The 15,834-nt window shown below is 57.8% G+C and overlaps 1 protein-coding gene across 4 annotated transcripts in view; it reads left to right on the top strand.

Moving 5' to 3' along the window:
- FADS2 (fatty acid desaturase 2) overlaps positions 1–14,790 on the top strand; it is a 129,840-nt gene extending 115,050 nt beyond the window's left edge. For all 4 annotated transcript variants that reach the window (XM_086383547.1, XM_086383546.1, XM_086383545.1 and 1 more), the window contains 7 exons: positions 5,546–5,606; positions 5,984–6,060; positions 11,423–11,520; positions 11,777–11,873; positions 12,166–12,245; positions 12,695–12,820; positions 13,144–14,790. In XM_086383547.1, the coding sequence (XP_086239673.1) occupies positions 5,546–5,606; positions 5,984–6,060; positions 11,423–11,520; positions 11,777–11,873; positions 12,166–12,245; positions 12,695–12,820; positions 13,144–13,195 (591 nt within the window). In that variant the 3' untranslated portion in view covers positions 13,196–14,790. The remainder of the gene's footprint in view (positions 1–5,545; positions 5,607–5,983; positions 6,061–11,422; positions 11,521–11,776; positions 11,874–12,165; positions 12,246–12,694; positions 12,821–13,143) is intronic.
- The last annotated feature ends 1,044 nt before the right edge of the window (positions 14,791–15,834 follow it).

Here is a 15,834-nt window from a genome sequence, read left to right as displayed (position 1 = left end):
AGAGGCCAGTTGTTCCTGGATTCCTAGTGTTGCCAGGACCATGCTGCTTGGAAGGAATCTTTATTTTATGCTTAGAAAGTGTTTCAACAGATTTTTAGTGTTTTATGGTTTCACTTTTCTTTTTAAAGATTTCTTTCTTTCTTTTTTTTTAAGAATATGGGCCATTTTTTAAAGTCTCTATTGAATTTGTTACAATATTTCTTCTGTTTTATGTTTTTTTGGCCATGAGGCCTGTGGGATCTTAGTTCCCTGACCAGGAATCAAGCCCACACCCCCCTGCATTAAAAGATGAAGTGTTGGCCACTGGACCACCAGGCAAATCCCCAAACCTTTCTTTTATGCTTAGAAAGTTCTTCATGTATTTTCAGTGCTTTATGGTCTCACTTTTTTGGGGGCCCTGTGGCAGGTGGGATGGACCACCAGGAAAGCCCTTAGGTTCTCTTTTGAATGCTTTACTTTGGCCACATGAGGCTTGGCTAAGATGATGGTCTACCTCCATAACTTGCAGGAGTCAGCCAGTTTTTCTGGTTTCCCCTTCCCGGCTCATGTTGCCCCTGATGAGGGGTGAGGTGTCCTCTCCTGAAGCCCAGCGCCTGGTCTGGACTGAGTTTCGATGCAGGACACTGTCTGGGTGACTTGGGCATCCATGGCTCCTTATAGCTCACTGAGAGCTTATCGTGGACTGACTTGCCCCTTCCAGAAAAAATTTACATCTTTACATTCAGTCTTTCCATCCAGAAATATGACATCTTTCTCCATTTACACTTGAGTCTTTTTTAAAACCTCTTAGAAAGGTTTTCCTCTTCTTTGTATGTCTTGTGGCCGTATTTCTTTCAACTGAATCCTAGATAATGTCTGTATTTTGTCATGACGATAGGGGTTTCTGTGGTATTCAGGAAAGCTGTTGCCATTTGGTGAGTTATCTCATGTCCAACTAGGGTCCACCGATGTGTGCTTGCGGTTCTAGTTGTTTTTCAGCTGATTCTTTTGAATTTCCTGGGTAGACAATCATATTTTTGGAAAATAGTGAAAATTTAGACACTTTCTAATAGCTCTCCACCCTTATCTCTGGTTTGGGCTTTATGACGTTACTGGAACTTCAGAACAGAACTGAATAGTGGTGATGTCGGGAGTAGTCGTGTTTTTGCTCCCCGCCGCCCACTTTTTTTTTTTTTTGCTGTATTGTGGAGGAGAACCATGAGGCCATCAGCCCTAGAGCTCTGTAAATGGATTCTCAGAAGCCAGGAGTGTTTTCGCCTGCCTCTGGGCCTGAGAACCTGCTTTTCTGACCCCATTGGAGGCTCTCCCTGCCTCATGGCCTGTCAGCAGCTGACCCTCCAGACTACCTTTGCTAACAGGCCAAGTATTCCCTTGGAGCAGCCGGGGCCCTCGGGCTGGAGTCTTGCCATTCCTCGCATGCCTGCCGTGGCCCGCTCCTCGTTTCTCTGCCTGTGAGTCTGCACTTTCCCAGAGGCAGGCAGGGCTCTCCAGCTGCCCCCCTCCCCCAGCCCTGAACGGACAAGGCAGGCCCTTGTCGTTGCTCAGACATTTTGTTCCAAGGCTGAAAAGTCCCCTGTACATGCCCCTGGCACCCCCTCAGCCCGTAATCCAAGCCGGGCCTCGTGGTCTGGGGGAGGCGGAGCACCAGGGTGTCAGCTGGCCGGGGCCCCAGGGTCGTGGGCCTCAGGGAAGCCAGGCCGCCAGGGCTCCCCATGCCTATGCCTCTGACCTGCGTCCCTTTCAGCCTCAGCTTGCTGCTGCTGCTGCTAAGTCACTTCAGTCGTGTCCAACTCTGTGCGACCCCATAGCCGGCAGCCCACCAGGCTCCTCTGTCCCTGGGATTCTCCAGGCAAGAACACTGGACTGGGTTGCCATTTCCTTCTCCAATGTGTGAAAGTGAAAAGTGAAAATGAAGTCACTCAGTCATGTCTGACTCCTAGCGACCTGGTGGACTGCAGCCTACCTCCGTCCATGGGATTTTTCCAGGCAAGAGTACTGGAGTAGGGTGCCATTGCCTTCTCCGCAGCCTCAGCTTGACGACATGTCAAAGTGGGTCCTGCATGTGCCACCGCACCTCGGGGTCTGGACACGATAAACCATCCGGACCCTCGCCCGCAGCTTGAGTCTGCATCTCCCCTGTGACCACCCCAGAGCCCAGGCTTTCTTCCTGTGTATAGTGATGAGGACTCTGCTGCAGGGGAAAGGAGTGCAGCCCCCCTCCCACCCCGAGCCTGCAGGCCCCCCTGGGGAGGAAGGCTGACTCTTGCTTAGTCCCTGGGTCCAACACCGTGGTGAGCACCACGTGTGGGGCATCATTTAATCCTTGCTTAACCATGAGGCAGGGGCTCTCATCAAGCCCATTTTATAGATGGGACAGCCAAGGCTGAGAGACGTGAAATAACTGGCTCAAGGCTACAGCTAGAAAAAGCAGTGCCACCATCCAAACCCTGGCTGAATGACTCCCAGCCAGGGCTTCCAGGTCTGCAAGGCCCTGCCCGGGGCCACCACCTGCTGGACACTAGGGGCCTGTGTTTCTTGGATCCTTCCAGCTTCCTAATGTATTATCCTCCGAGGGCTTCTTATCCTAAGACACCTCTCCCCTCCCTTCCCTACGCCCATGGCAGACAACCGAGGGCTGCAGAGAGCTGAGCGTGGGAAAGTCAAGAAACCAGGTTGGCCCACGCCTCACTTGGCATCCCCGAATCTCTGCTGTGCTTGCTGGTTTTCAGAGGGGAAGCTAGCGCCCTGGGTCAGCCTCACGCTGACAGGCGATCTTGCAGTCCCCCTAACTGAGGTCATCAGGATGGGATCAGACACCCTGTGACAGTCTGTGTGTCGCGGCACACAGGCGCCTGTGCATCCGTGACCTGCCTTCTAAAGGGCTTTTGTTGCCCCGTCATCCACTGGCCCTCAACAGCTCTAAGGAGTACCCATAACGAACCCAAATCTCACGGCAGGGGAGGGGGGCTGCAAAGCAATTTGCCCAAATAACAAATTGCTTCCAAATCTGGAGCCCCCCACCCCAAAGCTGGCGCCCTCAGGGGTGGGCAGAGGGGCCAGCCGCTGCCTGGGGGCAGGGCAGTCTAGGGCCTTGAAGGGGTGCACGCAGGAGCCGGCAGTGCTGACTGGCCAGGGAGCATTAGCCAGGGAACATTAGCCCGGTAATCTCGTGTCACCCCCTACAGGGCACCACGGATCAGTGCAGACGGGGTGCTTGCTGTGCGAACGCAGCTTCAAACCAGCTCCCCAGGTGTGCCCACTGCCAAGTCCCTCTGTGACCCTCTGCCAGCCTATCCTGCCCCTAGTGCTCGCTCCCAGAATAGAGCTGAGCCAGCCTGAGGTTCCTTTGGGCCTGGGGCTGTCCCTCAGGGCAACCTGTGGGGCAGAGGAGTGGTGAGGAGGGCACCTGTCAGGGCCGGAGAAGCCTGCAAAGTCGGGGCCTGTTTCCTGGCTTCTGGGCGGGAAAGCAGGACCCCGGGGGGAGCGGGGGGACTGTTCTGTGAGGCACACGCTCCCCAGAACCCAGACCACCAGACCACTCACTTAGGGGGGTGCCTCTAATCCCTCCCTCCCCTGCAACGTTGTCCAGGACTGTGTCTGGGGTGCCCTGACTGGGATCTCTCCAAGCCCTGCCTCAATCTTTTTTTTTTTAATATATATGAGAGGCAAGATTGGTAGAAAGAAAAGTTCCCTTTATTTCAGAGGCTGGCAGCCTAGGGGGTGGGGTGCAGAGGGCAGACTCCTGTCCAAAGGCTGACTCCTCCCGAATGATAATCAGTAGGCTGAAGCTTTTAAATTTTGTTTATTTATATTTGGCGGGGCTGGGTCTTCGTTGCTGTGCACGGGCTTTCTCTAGTTGTGGTGAGCAGGGGCTACTCTCTGTTTGGGGTGCAAGGGCTTCTCATTCCGGTGACTTCTCTTGTTGCTGCTCGAAGACTCTAGGCACATGGGCTTCAGTAGTTATGGCACATGGGCTTAATTGCCCTGATGCATGTGGGATCTTAGTTCCCCGACCAGGGATTGAACCCACATCCCCTGCATTGGCAGGTGGATTCATAACCACTGGACCACCAGCCTCAGTCTTAATGACAGCCTTCATGCAGGATTTGTGCATTCTGGGGATTGGGTGAGACCCCTGCCAAGGCACAGGCCACATGGACCAAACAGATAGATTCTGATGGTGCTTCGGTGGCATGCCAGCCCCGTGGTCACTGGTGCCAAGATGAATGCCCTGGGGACAGACTTGGCTCTGCTGTCACCCAGGGCTTCTCACCCATGGGCCCTCCCTGTGATGCTGGCGCTTACTCCATCTCTGTGTTCTCACCTGGAGAACGGGAGCATTGGCCCAGAGGACATCCAGGGTTTCTCCCTCTGTAACATGCTTTGATCTCCTGGCTGCAATAAGCAGGAGTGGACATCATGCGATGAGGGTAGCACCAACCTTTGGAACTGGGGGTGGGAGGCGGGGCGCAGGTGAAGAGCCGTGTCCCAGGGGTCAGCCCCTGGCATTCATGCCCGTGTTCTCATTGACTCCTCTTAGCTATCAGTGATTTGGATGCCAAGCAGGGCTCAGGCAGGCTAAGTGACCTGTGCAGGGTCTCAGCTGGTGAGAGGCAGAGCAGTCCCCCAGCACTGCAGGCAAGAGCAGGTCCTCCTCTGTGAGCAGCATCTTTTGGTCTCATTCCCCAAGGAGCAGGGTGGGCTGGTCCTCGGGGGGCTGGACTTTGGAATTAAGGGGCTTGCAGGGACCCTGTGGGGCCATAGGTCTCCCCACCCCCACTCCCACCCTGGCTCACACTCGCTTTGTACAGTGAGGATGTCCACACCCCAGCCAGACCTCTCAGCCCTCCTGACTGGCATACCTGGGCATCAGCGTGCCCGGGGTAAGACCAGGTGACCAGGTGTGTCCTGAAGAGTGCGTGTGGTGACTCCCCCTGGCCTGGAACCTCAAGTGTCAAGTCTCAGCCTGGAAACTGCAGGCGGCTTGAGGGACTAGATGCTTGACCTGGTGACTGGTAACAATTTCCCGAGCCCATACCTGGGTTCTCCCAGCCATTGAGGGCTCCAGGGAGCTCCTCAGGGGACCCCAGGGGCTTTTCTCTCTCCAAAAGGGTACAAGCTGGCCAAGGAGCTCCGAGTGCCTCTGCACACCACCCCCCCACCCCAGTTCCTTGTTCCGTGGTGCATTCATTCAACAAACATTGATTTGCTGCCTGTCTCATGGGCTCTGCTTCCGCTTTCTTGGGTTCAGAGCCCGCTTCTTGTGTGGCCGTGGGCAGTGACTTGACTCCGAGCTTCAGCTTTGGAAGCACCAGCTCGTAGAGGAGCGCCTGAGCTGAGAGGCCGGCTTGGGATTGGTGCGCCCAGTGAGGGCTGAGGAAGTGTTGGCCGGAGCAACCGGGAGCCGAGAGGGGCCCAGGGTGCAGAGGGACAGAAAGCCTCCCTGGGCGGGAGGAACAGGGACTGCAGAGCAGGTGGAGGAGAGCATGGTGGAGGGGGGGTCCGAGGGGTGCTGGGGGCTCACAGTCTCTGCTTCTCTCCTCAGTACGGCAAGAAGAAGCTGAAATACCTGCCTTACAACCACCAGCATGAGTACTTCTTCCTGAGTGAGTGCCGGGGCGCCCCACAACCCCGACCTCCTTCCCACCCCTGTGTGGCCGTCCATCCCCGCTCCCACCTGACACCCTTCCAGACCCAGAAAGTGACACCAAAGCTGTCAGAGCAACAATAGCCACAAACCCATCCTGGCCCGTGATACACAGAAGGGACACCGGCTCAGACACCCAGATGCCACACTCGGGCTTCCAGTGCCAGCGGGTACTCCCAGCCCCCTTCTCAGGGTGCCAGGGTTCCAGTCTCCTCTGCCGGGGAGCTACAGAGCTGGCACCACATCCTGGCTTCTGCCCCCTGGTTCCTCCCCATCTTCCAGCCCCGCCGGGTGGGACAGGCCGCTCCAAGCCCCTCCGCTCTCTCTCTCTTGCAGTCGGGCCGCCGCTGCTCATCCCTTTGTATTTCCAGTACCAGATCATCATGACCATGATCGTTCGCAAGGACTGGGTGGTGAGTCCAGGGGACCCAGGAGTGTGGGGAGGAGGGCGACTAGACCCTGGGGTGGCCCACATCCCCGGGCATCTCCTCCCGGGGTGACTACCTTGTCACTCTCAGGAAGGGACTTGCTCTGAGGCCAGCAGGAGCCAGCGAAGCCATAGCACCCCAGCCCGAATGATCCCGCCACGCAGGGCGTCCACTGGGAGAGCCCCTGCCTTGGCAGAGCCCTTCAGAAAGTTCCTGAAGGCTGAGTGATGAGTCACATGCAGTCCACCCATCCAAGGCTCCAGCCATCACCCTCCTGAGTCCCCGTGAGGCCCCTAAGACCCAGTGGACCAGGTCACACTGCTCTCCAGTTGGTAAATGGAGAGAAGCCTGGCACTTAGTTTGCTAAATCTGCGTGAGAACGTGCCGCAGGCACTTCTGTTAAACGACAGGATCGTATAGTCTCACAGCTCTGGAGACTAGAGTCCAAGATCAAGGAGTCTGCAGGGTTGGCCCTTCTGGGGGCTGTGAGAAATGGTTTGGGCTGGCCTCTGTCTGTGACTCATGGATGGCCAACATCTTCTCCATGGGTGTTTCTGCCTCCGGGTTTCCCCTCTGTCTTAGGACACCAGTCATGGATCAGGGCCCTCCCTAATGACTGCGTCTTCACTAATGACATCTACAAGCACACTGTCTCCAAATAAGGTCCCACTGTGAGGTCCCGGGGATGAAGAGTCATTTTAGGGGACACGATCCCGCCCATCACTCCAGAGAGAGAAGGGGACCCTGGAGAGGGACGGTCCTTGGCTTGATGTAGACATGCAGGTGTGGTTCTCAGAAGAGGACAATATGCCTGTGATGGGAGGCCCTGGGGGAGGTGGTCGCCCTGGGCAGAACCTGCTTTCGGCAGAACAGGGTTTAATGGGACTGGGAGTGGGACAGGGACAGGGACAAGACCCGTGCCTTCCAGATGAAGCGGACACTTAGTCGGTATCGCTGGTCTTTTTTTGTTTTATAAAACCTAGTTTCATAAGTGAAGATAGTGAAACTCTGAGAGTTTGGGGCTTGCCCAAGATGACACCAAGGGGTGGATCAGGCACGAGAACTTCCCAGTGCCACCGCCTGGACTCACCCCACTCCCACACCCTAGACACTTCTCTCTCAGTAACAGGCCCTCGTGTTTGTATAGCAATTGAAGGACTTCAAAGTACTTTGTCTTACATGCTTCCCTTGGTGTTATTGGCAGAGGTGCCTGTTGATTCTGCTAAGAGGGCCAGCCTGGAACTCGGGAGCAGGTTGGGGTTGTTTGGGGAAGAGGAGGGATTTGGAAGTCCCTGCCAGCCCTGTGCTGGTGAAACCTGTACTACACGCTTGTAGGGCATGCTTTTTATCAGTACCCGCTGTGCTCCAGGGACAGTTAGGCACTGCCACCCACGGTGAAAGTCATTCAGTCGTGTCCGACTTTTTGCAGCCCCATGGACTATACAGTCCATGGAATTCTCCAGGCCAAAATACTGGAGTGGGTAGCCTTTCCCTTCTCCAAGGCATCTTTCCAACCCAGGGATCAAACCCAGGTCTCCCGCATTGCAGGCGGATTCTTTACCAGCTGAGCCACAAGAGAAGCCCAAGAATACTGGAGTGGGTAGCCTATCCCTTCTCCAGCGGATCTTCCTGACCCAGAAATTGACCTGGGGTTTCCTGCATTGCAGGTGGATTCTTTACCAGTTGAGCAATCAGGGAAGCCCTGTCTTGCCATTAAGGCGCATCCAGGCCGGAGGGAAGGAGTTTCTGGGTCAGTGAGGAGGTGGGACTTGGAGCCCAGCTCTAGCTCTCCTGCCCCTGTGGTGACTGTTGAGCCCTGGGAGGAGTCATAGTGGAAGAGAACAGCGCTGCTCAGGACACTAATCTGCTTTCATGGCAGACACCTGACATGAATATTTAATCTCTTTTTTTAAAATTTCCACTGTGTGTGTTCCCTGAAGGACAAAGCATGAAATAGGCACAGTGGGAAAGGGAATCAGACTTTATACCTGAACTGGCTAAGGTGGCCCAGCCAGGGACATTTGATCAGGCCCCTGAGGCAGGGCTCTCTTGCCAGGGAGTAGGGTTCAAGCTTGGGCTTCTAGTGCACAACAGTAGCTGACTGTAACCAGGCTTAGCGCCAGGCGAAAGTGCACCCCTCAGAGGCCCGCGTGGCAGAGGCCTGCCCCGTGCTGTGGTTTTCTGATTCACGGTAACTGTGAGCTTAGGTGCCAAGTGCAGCTGTGACCTGGGGTGGTGGTCCTCAGTGGGAGCAGTTCTGTTGAGCCACTGGCAGCATCGGGGAGAATTTGGGGATTTTTTTGGCCGCACCTCACAGCATGCAGGATCTTAGTTCCCTGATTAGGGATCGAACCCGGGCCGGCTGCCATTGGAAGCACAAAGTCTTAACCACTTAAGCTGCCAGGGAAGTCCAGGGAGACATTTTTGACTGTCACAATTCAGGGGGGATGGAGGGTACCTGGCCCCTAGTGGGCACCATGCCATGCCCGGGACAGCTCCCCCAATCCCCACCCCCCGCACTGCTGAGAACTGTCCAGCTCCAAAGGCCAACCAGCAGTGCCAGTGGCTACATCCTGGGGCTGCCCCCAGGCCTCAACTTCCTGGAGGTCCGTTGCATCTGATCCCAGTATCCACTCCTTGAAATTCTCCCTGTCAGCTTCCAAGTCCAGCCTCTACTGGTTCTCCTCCACCTCTGTCTCCCTGCACCTCCTTTATCCCTTCACCCCTGACCCCAGTGGCCCATGGTCATGTATCATTTCGCACCACAGTTAATAAGCACACACCTCCATTAATATATGTGTACATACCACTGCACTCGTACACGCAGAAAAGGAAATAAAATGAATGTGATGAAAAGTAGAAACAGAATAAAATATTGGCTTCCCCCACCCCCTTAATGGCTCCCCTGGTGGCTCAGATGGTAAAGGATCTGCTTGCCCTGCAGGAAACTCAGGTTCGATCCCTGAGTCGGGAAGATCCCCTGGAGAAGGGAATGGCAACCCACTCCAATATTCTTGCCTGGAGAATCCCATGGACAGAGGAGCCTGGCGGGCTATAGTCCATGGAGTCGAAAAGAGTTGGACATGACTGAGCGACTTGTTAGTCGCACATGTATCCTTAAAGACCACCTCCGTCCTGAGGACTTGCCCTCCGCCCACTGCTGGCCCTTCAGACCCCTTCCCAGCCACTCTTCCCACTCCTTTCCTCCCCAGCCGATGACACCAACACCGGGGACCAGCCTGGGTTCACCATGACCAAGCAGTCTCTGCACAGAACTGCCCCTGCCTCCTAGAGTCCTAGAGACTGTTGCCCCCTCGGCAGGGCCGGGGGTCCTGGTTTGGGCCTCCCTCATTTCGTCCCTGAGCTCCTGGAATAACAGAATCTTCTCACCTTCAGTCGGCAGGGACCTATTTTTATGATTCAAATGGAACCACATTCTTGTCATTTAAAGCACAGTGGGTCTTCTTCCTTGCCACCAAAATAGAGGCCAGTCTCCCCCAGGCGGATGTGACCTGGCCATCGTCTCTTGCCCCCATCTGGAGCGCTTGGGCTGGAGTACATGGAGCATATAATCTACATGTAAACACAGCCCCTCCCTGCTCACCTCTCCGGACTTCTCTTCGCATTGTCATTTCTGCAAACATCCATCCTACTGTTCTTTGCTTGGCCAACCTTCACTGTATCCCAGCCCGGCTCGGGCACCACCTCCTGATGGGGGTCTTTCTAAATCAGGACGGGGTTGGGACCTTATGCCACGCTGCCATCATCCTTGTAACTGTGTGTCCCCTTCCGTATGCTATGGAAGGGATCTCCGGCTAAAGTCTGTCCTTCCAGACAAGGGGTTCTCAAGCACTTCGGTTTGCCTCCAGCACCTAACTCAGCCCCTGACACAGGGAAGAATGCTTGTGGAGATGAACCAAACAGAGCTCCTATGAAGGATGAGTTTGCTGAGCAGATAAGGGGAGGAGGAGCCTCTGGGCAGATCCAGCTAGACACAGACAGCATGGCACGCCTGGGCCATGGGAGACGTGACAGGCTGCAGGCAAGGCCAGGACGGTGGACAGGCATGTGAGGGACCCGTGCATCCTACTGGGAGGCTGGATTTTGTCTTTTATCCCCCAGCGGGGCAGGAGGCTTGTGATGGCTTTGCAGATGGCAGTGGCGTGATCCAGCTTGCATGTCGGAAGGTCTCCATGGCAGCAAACTGGTGCCGAGACCAGAGTGGAGTCGTTAGAGCTCGGACTTGCAAGCTCTGCTTATTGTTGCCACAGCTTCAGGCTGTAGAACCTCGGGGGATAGTCTTTTCCCATACTGAAGACGGAGGATCAGAGGCACAGCTCAGAAAGTTACTTACAAGCGACACAGAATAGCCACAAGGGGCACTAGTGGTAAAGAATGCAGGAGACAGACATGGGTTCAATCCCGGGGTCCTCAAGATCCCCTGGAGGAGGGCGTGGCAACCCACGCCAGTATTCTTGTCTGAAGAATCCTATGGACAGAGGAGCCTGGTGGGCTATTCAATCTATAGGGTTGCAAAGAGCTGGACACAATTGGAGACTTAGCACATACAGAGAACAGGGAGGAGCCTGTGCTCTCATCGCTACCCTGCCGAGTGGGGAGAAGTGATGAGGGTGGAAATAGTCAGTGCAAAGGCCTTGAGGTGGAAACAAGCTGGGGCAGGGTGGCTGGGCAGAGTGGTCGCCAGTCCCTGTGGCTACTCTGGGTGGAATGGGAGGGCTTAGCAGGGGCAGACAGAGTGGGCTTGGAGCTAAGACAGTTCACTCCGGTTGCCATGGTTGCAGAGCCGTGGAGGCTGCTGGGGGAGGCAGGGTGCTTGCCCAGGAAGAGAGAGCAGAATGGAAGAGGGGCTGGGAGGAGACGCGGGTGTGGGAAGAGGGCCAGCACTGTCAGGCTGCTGGGAGGGTCCTGAGGTGGGTGCTGGATGGCGTCCCTGGCCTTTGTCGTGCTGGAGTGAGGACCCCCAGGTGCCGACGAGCAGTTTGTGAGCCTGTGGGTGTCGAGGGTGTGTGCACATTGTAGTACACCTCCAGAATCCCCAGGACTAGGATGTTAGTCCCCATCCCTGCGGATTTCCCTAGATGCAGAGCTTGTAGCCCCTCCACGTTGCTAAAACCGCTCAGCCTTCTCCTAGACACAAAGACTGTCGTATACACCCTCCTCTGGCAGGCCTTGGATCCTTAGCTGGACCCAGTATGCAGCTTCCTGGAGGCCCGTAGGGTTTCTTCACTCAGCAGTGAGCTGGGCTTGCTGTGTACACACCTGTGGTTGGGACCACATGCCCAGGAGGGCAAGACACTCCCACGTCTAACTGTGTTTCTCTCCACAGGACTTGGCCTGGGCCATCAGCTACTACACCCGTTTCTTCATCACCTACATCCCTTTCTATGGTGTTCTGGGATCCATCCTTTTCCTCAACTTCATCAGGTGCCTGAGTTTTGCTGGCTACTAGCCCCTTGGCCCCCAAGCACTGGTGCTGATGGGGGTTTGATGTGAGGCCCCCGTCCACCGAGGAAAGCCTCAGAGGTCCCACTTTCTGCCCGGGCCCCTCATCAAGGGGCTTCACTCAACCCTCTCCACTTGCCCCGTTTGCGGTTGGGAGAGACACTCGGTTCCCACCGATTCCCCGGACCCCGTGGAGACTGAGCCACCAGGCTGCACACTGAGCCGAGCTCCCTTCCAGGTTCCTGGAGAGCCACTGGTTTGTGTGGGTCACACAGATGAATCACATCGTCATGGAGATTGACCGAGAGCCCTACCGCGACTGGTTCAGCAGCCAGGTGAGGGCAGCCAGCGCTGGCTGCCGGGGGGCCCCACGGAGCCCAGGTCCACGTCCCCAGGAGCGTGGCTGCCCAGTAGGCCCTGCACTGTCCTGCCCTTCCCTGGGGCTGCCAGTGTCCTTCCACTGGGAGGGCCAGGGCCGGGCAGGAGAGAGTGGCTGGGACCTTCTGGAGGGACCAGTGGGAAATCGGGGCAGGGCAGTGAGACCCAGGGAAGGCTGGGCCTTACAGAAGGGAGAGGGGTCCCTTTGTGCTTCTGCTTCCAGCCACTCACCCCACTTCTCCCCAACAGCTGGCAGCCACCTGCAATGTGGAGCAGTCCTTCTTCAATGACTGGTTCAGTGGGCACCTCAACTTCCAGATCGAGCACCAGTGAGCACAGGCGTGGGCATGGAGTGGGGGTGGGTGGAGGGCATACAGTGGAGGCAAGTTGCCACCAGCCTCACCTGGCAGAGGGCAGCAGGTGGGGGCTCCTTCTCTCTGTCTTTCCCCCAACGACCCTAGACTGTATTTCCCACCCCCGCCACCGCCCGCCAGCCCCCTTGAGGCCTGGGTTCTTGTTCCCCAGGCCACGTGATCACAGAGGCGCCCACCCCTGCACATGGGGCCTGGCATCCTCCTGGATCCCGTGAGCCTGGCAGGGCGGGCAACTGGTCCCTTTATTGATAAGGAGCCCGAGGCCCAGCCCTTTACTGCTGCAGGCCAGCTGCCCCGCGGGCACGCAGGGAGAGGCGGACAGGGTCTCCCGGGCCCGGCCAGCCTCCAATTGGGCAGTGGAGGCAGTGGGCCAGCCCTCACGCCCGCCCCCGTGCACTCCCCAGCCTTTTCCCCACCATGCCCCGGCACAACCTGCACAAGATCGCCCCCCTGGTGAGGTCCCTGTGCGCCAAGCACGGCATTGAGTACCAGGAGAAGCCGCTGCTCCGGGCCCTGCAAGACATCATCGGGTAAGGAGGGGTGGGCATGGGGGTCGGGGACCCCCCAGGTCCCTGGGGGACAGGGAGGGGACTGGGAGGCACTTGGTCATGGGACCGCCCGAGGTGGAGACCAGAGGGGCCCTGCTGGCACGGGTGCCCCCACCTGGCCCCTCTGTCACTAGGGATTGCCTGGCCTCTGTCTGGGTTGGACAAGGTCCCTCCCGGGGTCCCTGGGCTGCTGATGGAGAGCTGAGAGGAGGCCCCCAGGCCCGCAGACCCCGACTCTCTGCGGCTCCCTGGCCCCTCGGCCCCGTCGACCTGCTCCCTGACCATCCATTTCCTCCTCTTCCCAGGTCCCTGAGGAAGTCTGGGCAGCTGTGGCTGGACGCCTACCTCCACAAATGAAGCTGCAGCCCTTGGGGCACCCACGGGGACGGTGGTGGGGAGCAGGTGGGGGTGGCAGCCGAAGGGGAGGGCGGGGTTCTGCTCAGAGGGGCGTCAGGAGGCTGTGGTGCACGGCCCACAGACTTGAGGCTCGGTCTTTCCTCTCTTGCTGTCTGGTTTCGAGGCATTCACGCCTCCCTCCGACACCCTCCCTCCTGGGTCCCGCCCCGCCTCCACCCTCTGTCCTGAAGCCAGACCAGACACACACAGGTGCGGCCTGGGAGCCCCTGCAGCCTGGCCTCCAGGCTTCATACCACCCTCTTTTCTCCCTGCTCTTGAGGTCCGCACCGCAGGGCTGGGTCCCAGCCGGCAGGTGGGACGGCTCCCTGAGCCTGCAGGCTGGCCCCACCACCTCGGACAGCCGCCAATCCTCTGCCCTTCTGTGGAGTGATGATGTGCTGGATTCCCTGGGTCTCCCTCCCACCGCCGGGTCGGTACTGGGGGCGCCCTCGCAGGCCCCACTTTCTCTTCAGATGTCCAGGGCGCTGGCCCTGACACCAGGCTCCCTTCACCCGCGTTGCAGCCAGCTCAGGCCTCCGGGCCAAGGGAAATGTCCTGGCCCCACCGGAGCCCTCCGACCCAGGGCTTGAGCAGTTCCATCCCGCCGCCACCCAAGTCCAGAGCCTGTGACCTCTGGTCCAGGGGGGCAGGGCCACAGAAGAGCTCAGCAGAAGCAATGGCCAGGTCAGGGGTGAGCCGGCCTGTAGGCTCAGATGTTTGTTCTGGTTGGGAGACCCAAGATTCTGGAGCAGTCGGACTGCCCCCCCAGAGTGCTCTGTTACTGCCAGGCAGTGCCAGCCAGTCCCTGGCCACCTGGCTGGTGCGGACTTAGGCCCTCCAGGCTGCGAGTGGGCACTGGAGCCCAGCAGCTCATCACAGCCCCTCCCCACGTTGGGGCTGCCTGCGTGGACACGCTCTTTCCCGGTCTATCAAGCTCTTGTGTCTTTTACTTGTTTTTTAACCTTTTGCTACAGGATGCATTCTGCCGGGGGTGGCGGTGGGACTGGGCCTTGGGAAGATCTGCCTGTTCCCACCCCCAGGCCCTCTGCAGCCTCCCCAGGCCCCACAGTGGGCTGAGCTGGGCTCACTCACTGAGGCCTCCATGGCCCTGACTGTCAGGAGACAGAGGGAAAGAGTCCCCGAGGAGGGTAACCCAGAGAAGCCAGGGACTTGGTGGGGGTGGGGGTACCCAATGGGACAAAGAGGGGTTGGGGCCGAAGGCCAGACAGCTGAGGGGAGAGGAAAGTGAGAGGGTGGGGAACCTGGCGGCCACTGGGAGTATCCAGAGCTGCTGCATCTGGAAATTAACCCACTAACCCGTAGATAGCTCCAGGGGAGGGCGGGGCAGGAGGGACCAGCTCTGACTGGTGATGGACCTGAGGGTTGCCATGGCAACAAGGGATCAGACTGCCTGAAGCCCTCCCACTGAGAACTGGCCGCCCAAAGAGCCACTGTCCCTCCCCTGAGGCAGACTGGATCCATAGGGAACTGACCTTAATTTTTATCATGTTGCTTCCCCACCTCTACACTTTTGGAAATAAATGATTTTATTCTCACTTCCTTGTTCAGCGCCAGCCTGATTCTCCTCCACTTCCCGTTCGCTGATGCTGGGTGGGGTGTCAATGGAGTATGGAGAAGGGGGTCTGCTTTGCGCTGGGAGCACTTTCCTCTGTCCATCCCCCCACCCCACCCCCACACCTTTGCTCAAGGAGAACTTCCTTTCTCCTTCCCTAAAGTGCACATCAGGCCAGGAGTTTTGGGCAAATGGCTCAGATTAGTGAGCCCTCCTTCCTCTTTCTGGGGACTCTGTGGACTGAGGCTTTCCAAAGGTCTCTGGGGGGCACAGGCCACCTTCCTGACATCCTCATTCGCCATCCCCCTCCTCCTGAGGGGCCACCCGCAGGCCCCGGGTCACTCGCTTCTGCCAACCTCGGCCCTGCCCCTCTCTGGTCAGTGTCCCGAGCCCTAGGGGAAGAGTCTCAGAAGGGGCTGAGGGAGCCCTGGGGACCAGGTGTCTTGTGGCGCCTGTGCCCATGCAGGGGCTCACTGGGTCCCCCAAGCCTGGGAAGAGCCCCAGGGAACGTGCCAGGGCAGTGAGCCTCCTCGTGGCCCCTGCACTGCTCTCTATGGCCTCCCCTCTGGGCTGGCTCAGCTTGGCAGGTCAAGCTGGGAGTGCCAAAGAAGTGCCAAGAGGTTTCGGGGAGCCAGGACCTCAGGAGCTCCCACCTGGCCTTGCATCTGCTCCCAGCAGGGTGGGGGAAGGCTCGAGAGTAGACCCCTGTCCTCTCTGCCGCTTCACTTGTGACCTCAGTGTAGCTGGCAGGGACACCCAGCTGGTCCGGCTAGCATGTGTGTGATTCCCCAGTGGGCACACGTCATCTCTCAACAACCTGTGAGCCTTTGGCCTTGCCCTGCCCTGACACCCATTAGAGGCCCTGGAGTCTGGGAGGCCTTGGGGAACATACATTCCGTCCCCCTTACCTGTGCCTGTCTTCTGTCTCCTACCTAGGCTAGGCCCAGCACTCTGACTCTCAGGATGGTACAGTAATAGACACACACACACCCAGCCAGCTGTAAGTGCAGCGTCCATCACCAGTGAC

This window comes from Bos grunniens, chromosome 29, assembly GCF_055505025.1.
Source record: "Bos grunniens cultivar Pamir isolate PY7600 chromosome 29, Bosgru_T2T1.0, whole genome shotgun sequence".
Lineage (NCBI taxonomy): Eukaryota > Metazoa > Chordata > Mammalia > Artiodactyla > Bovidae > Bos > Bos grunniens.
The sequence above is the reverse complement of the archived record's forward strand: the minus strand, read 5'-3'. Positions and strand labels throughout refer to the sequence as shown.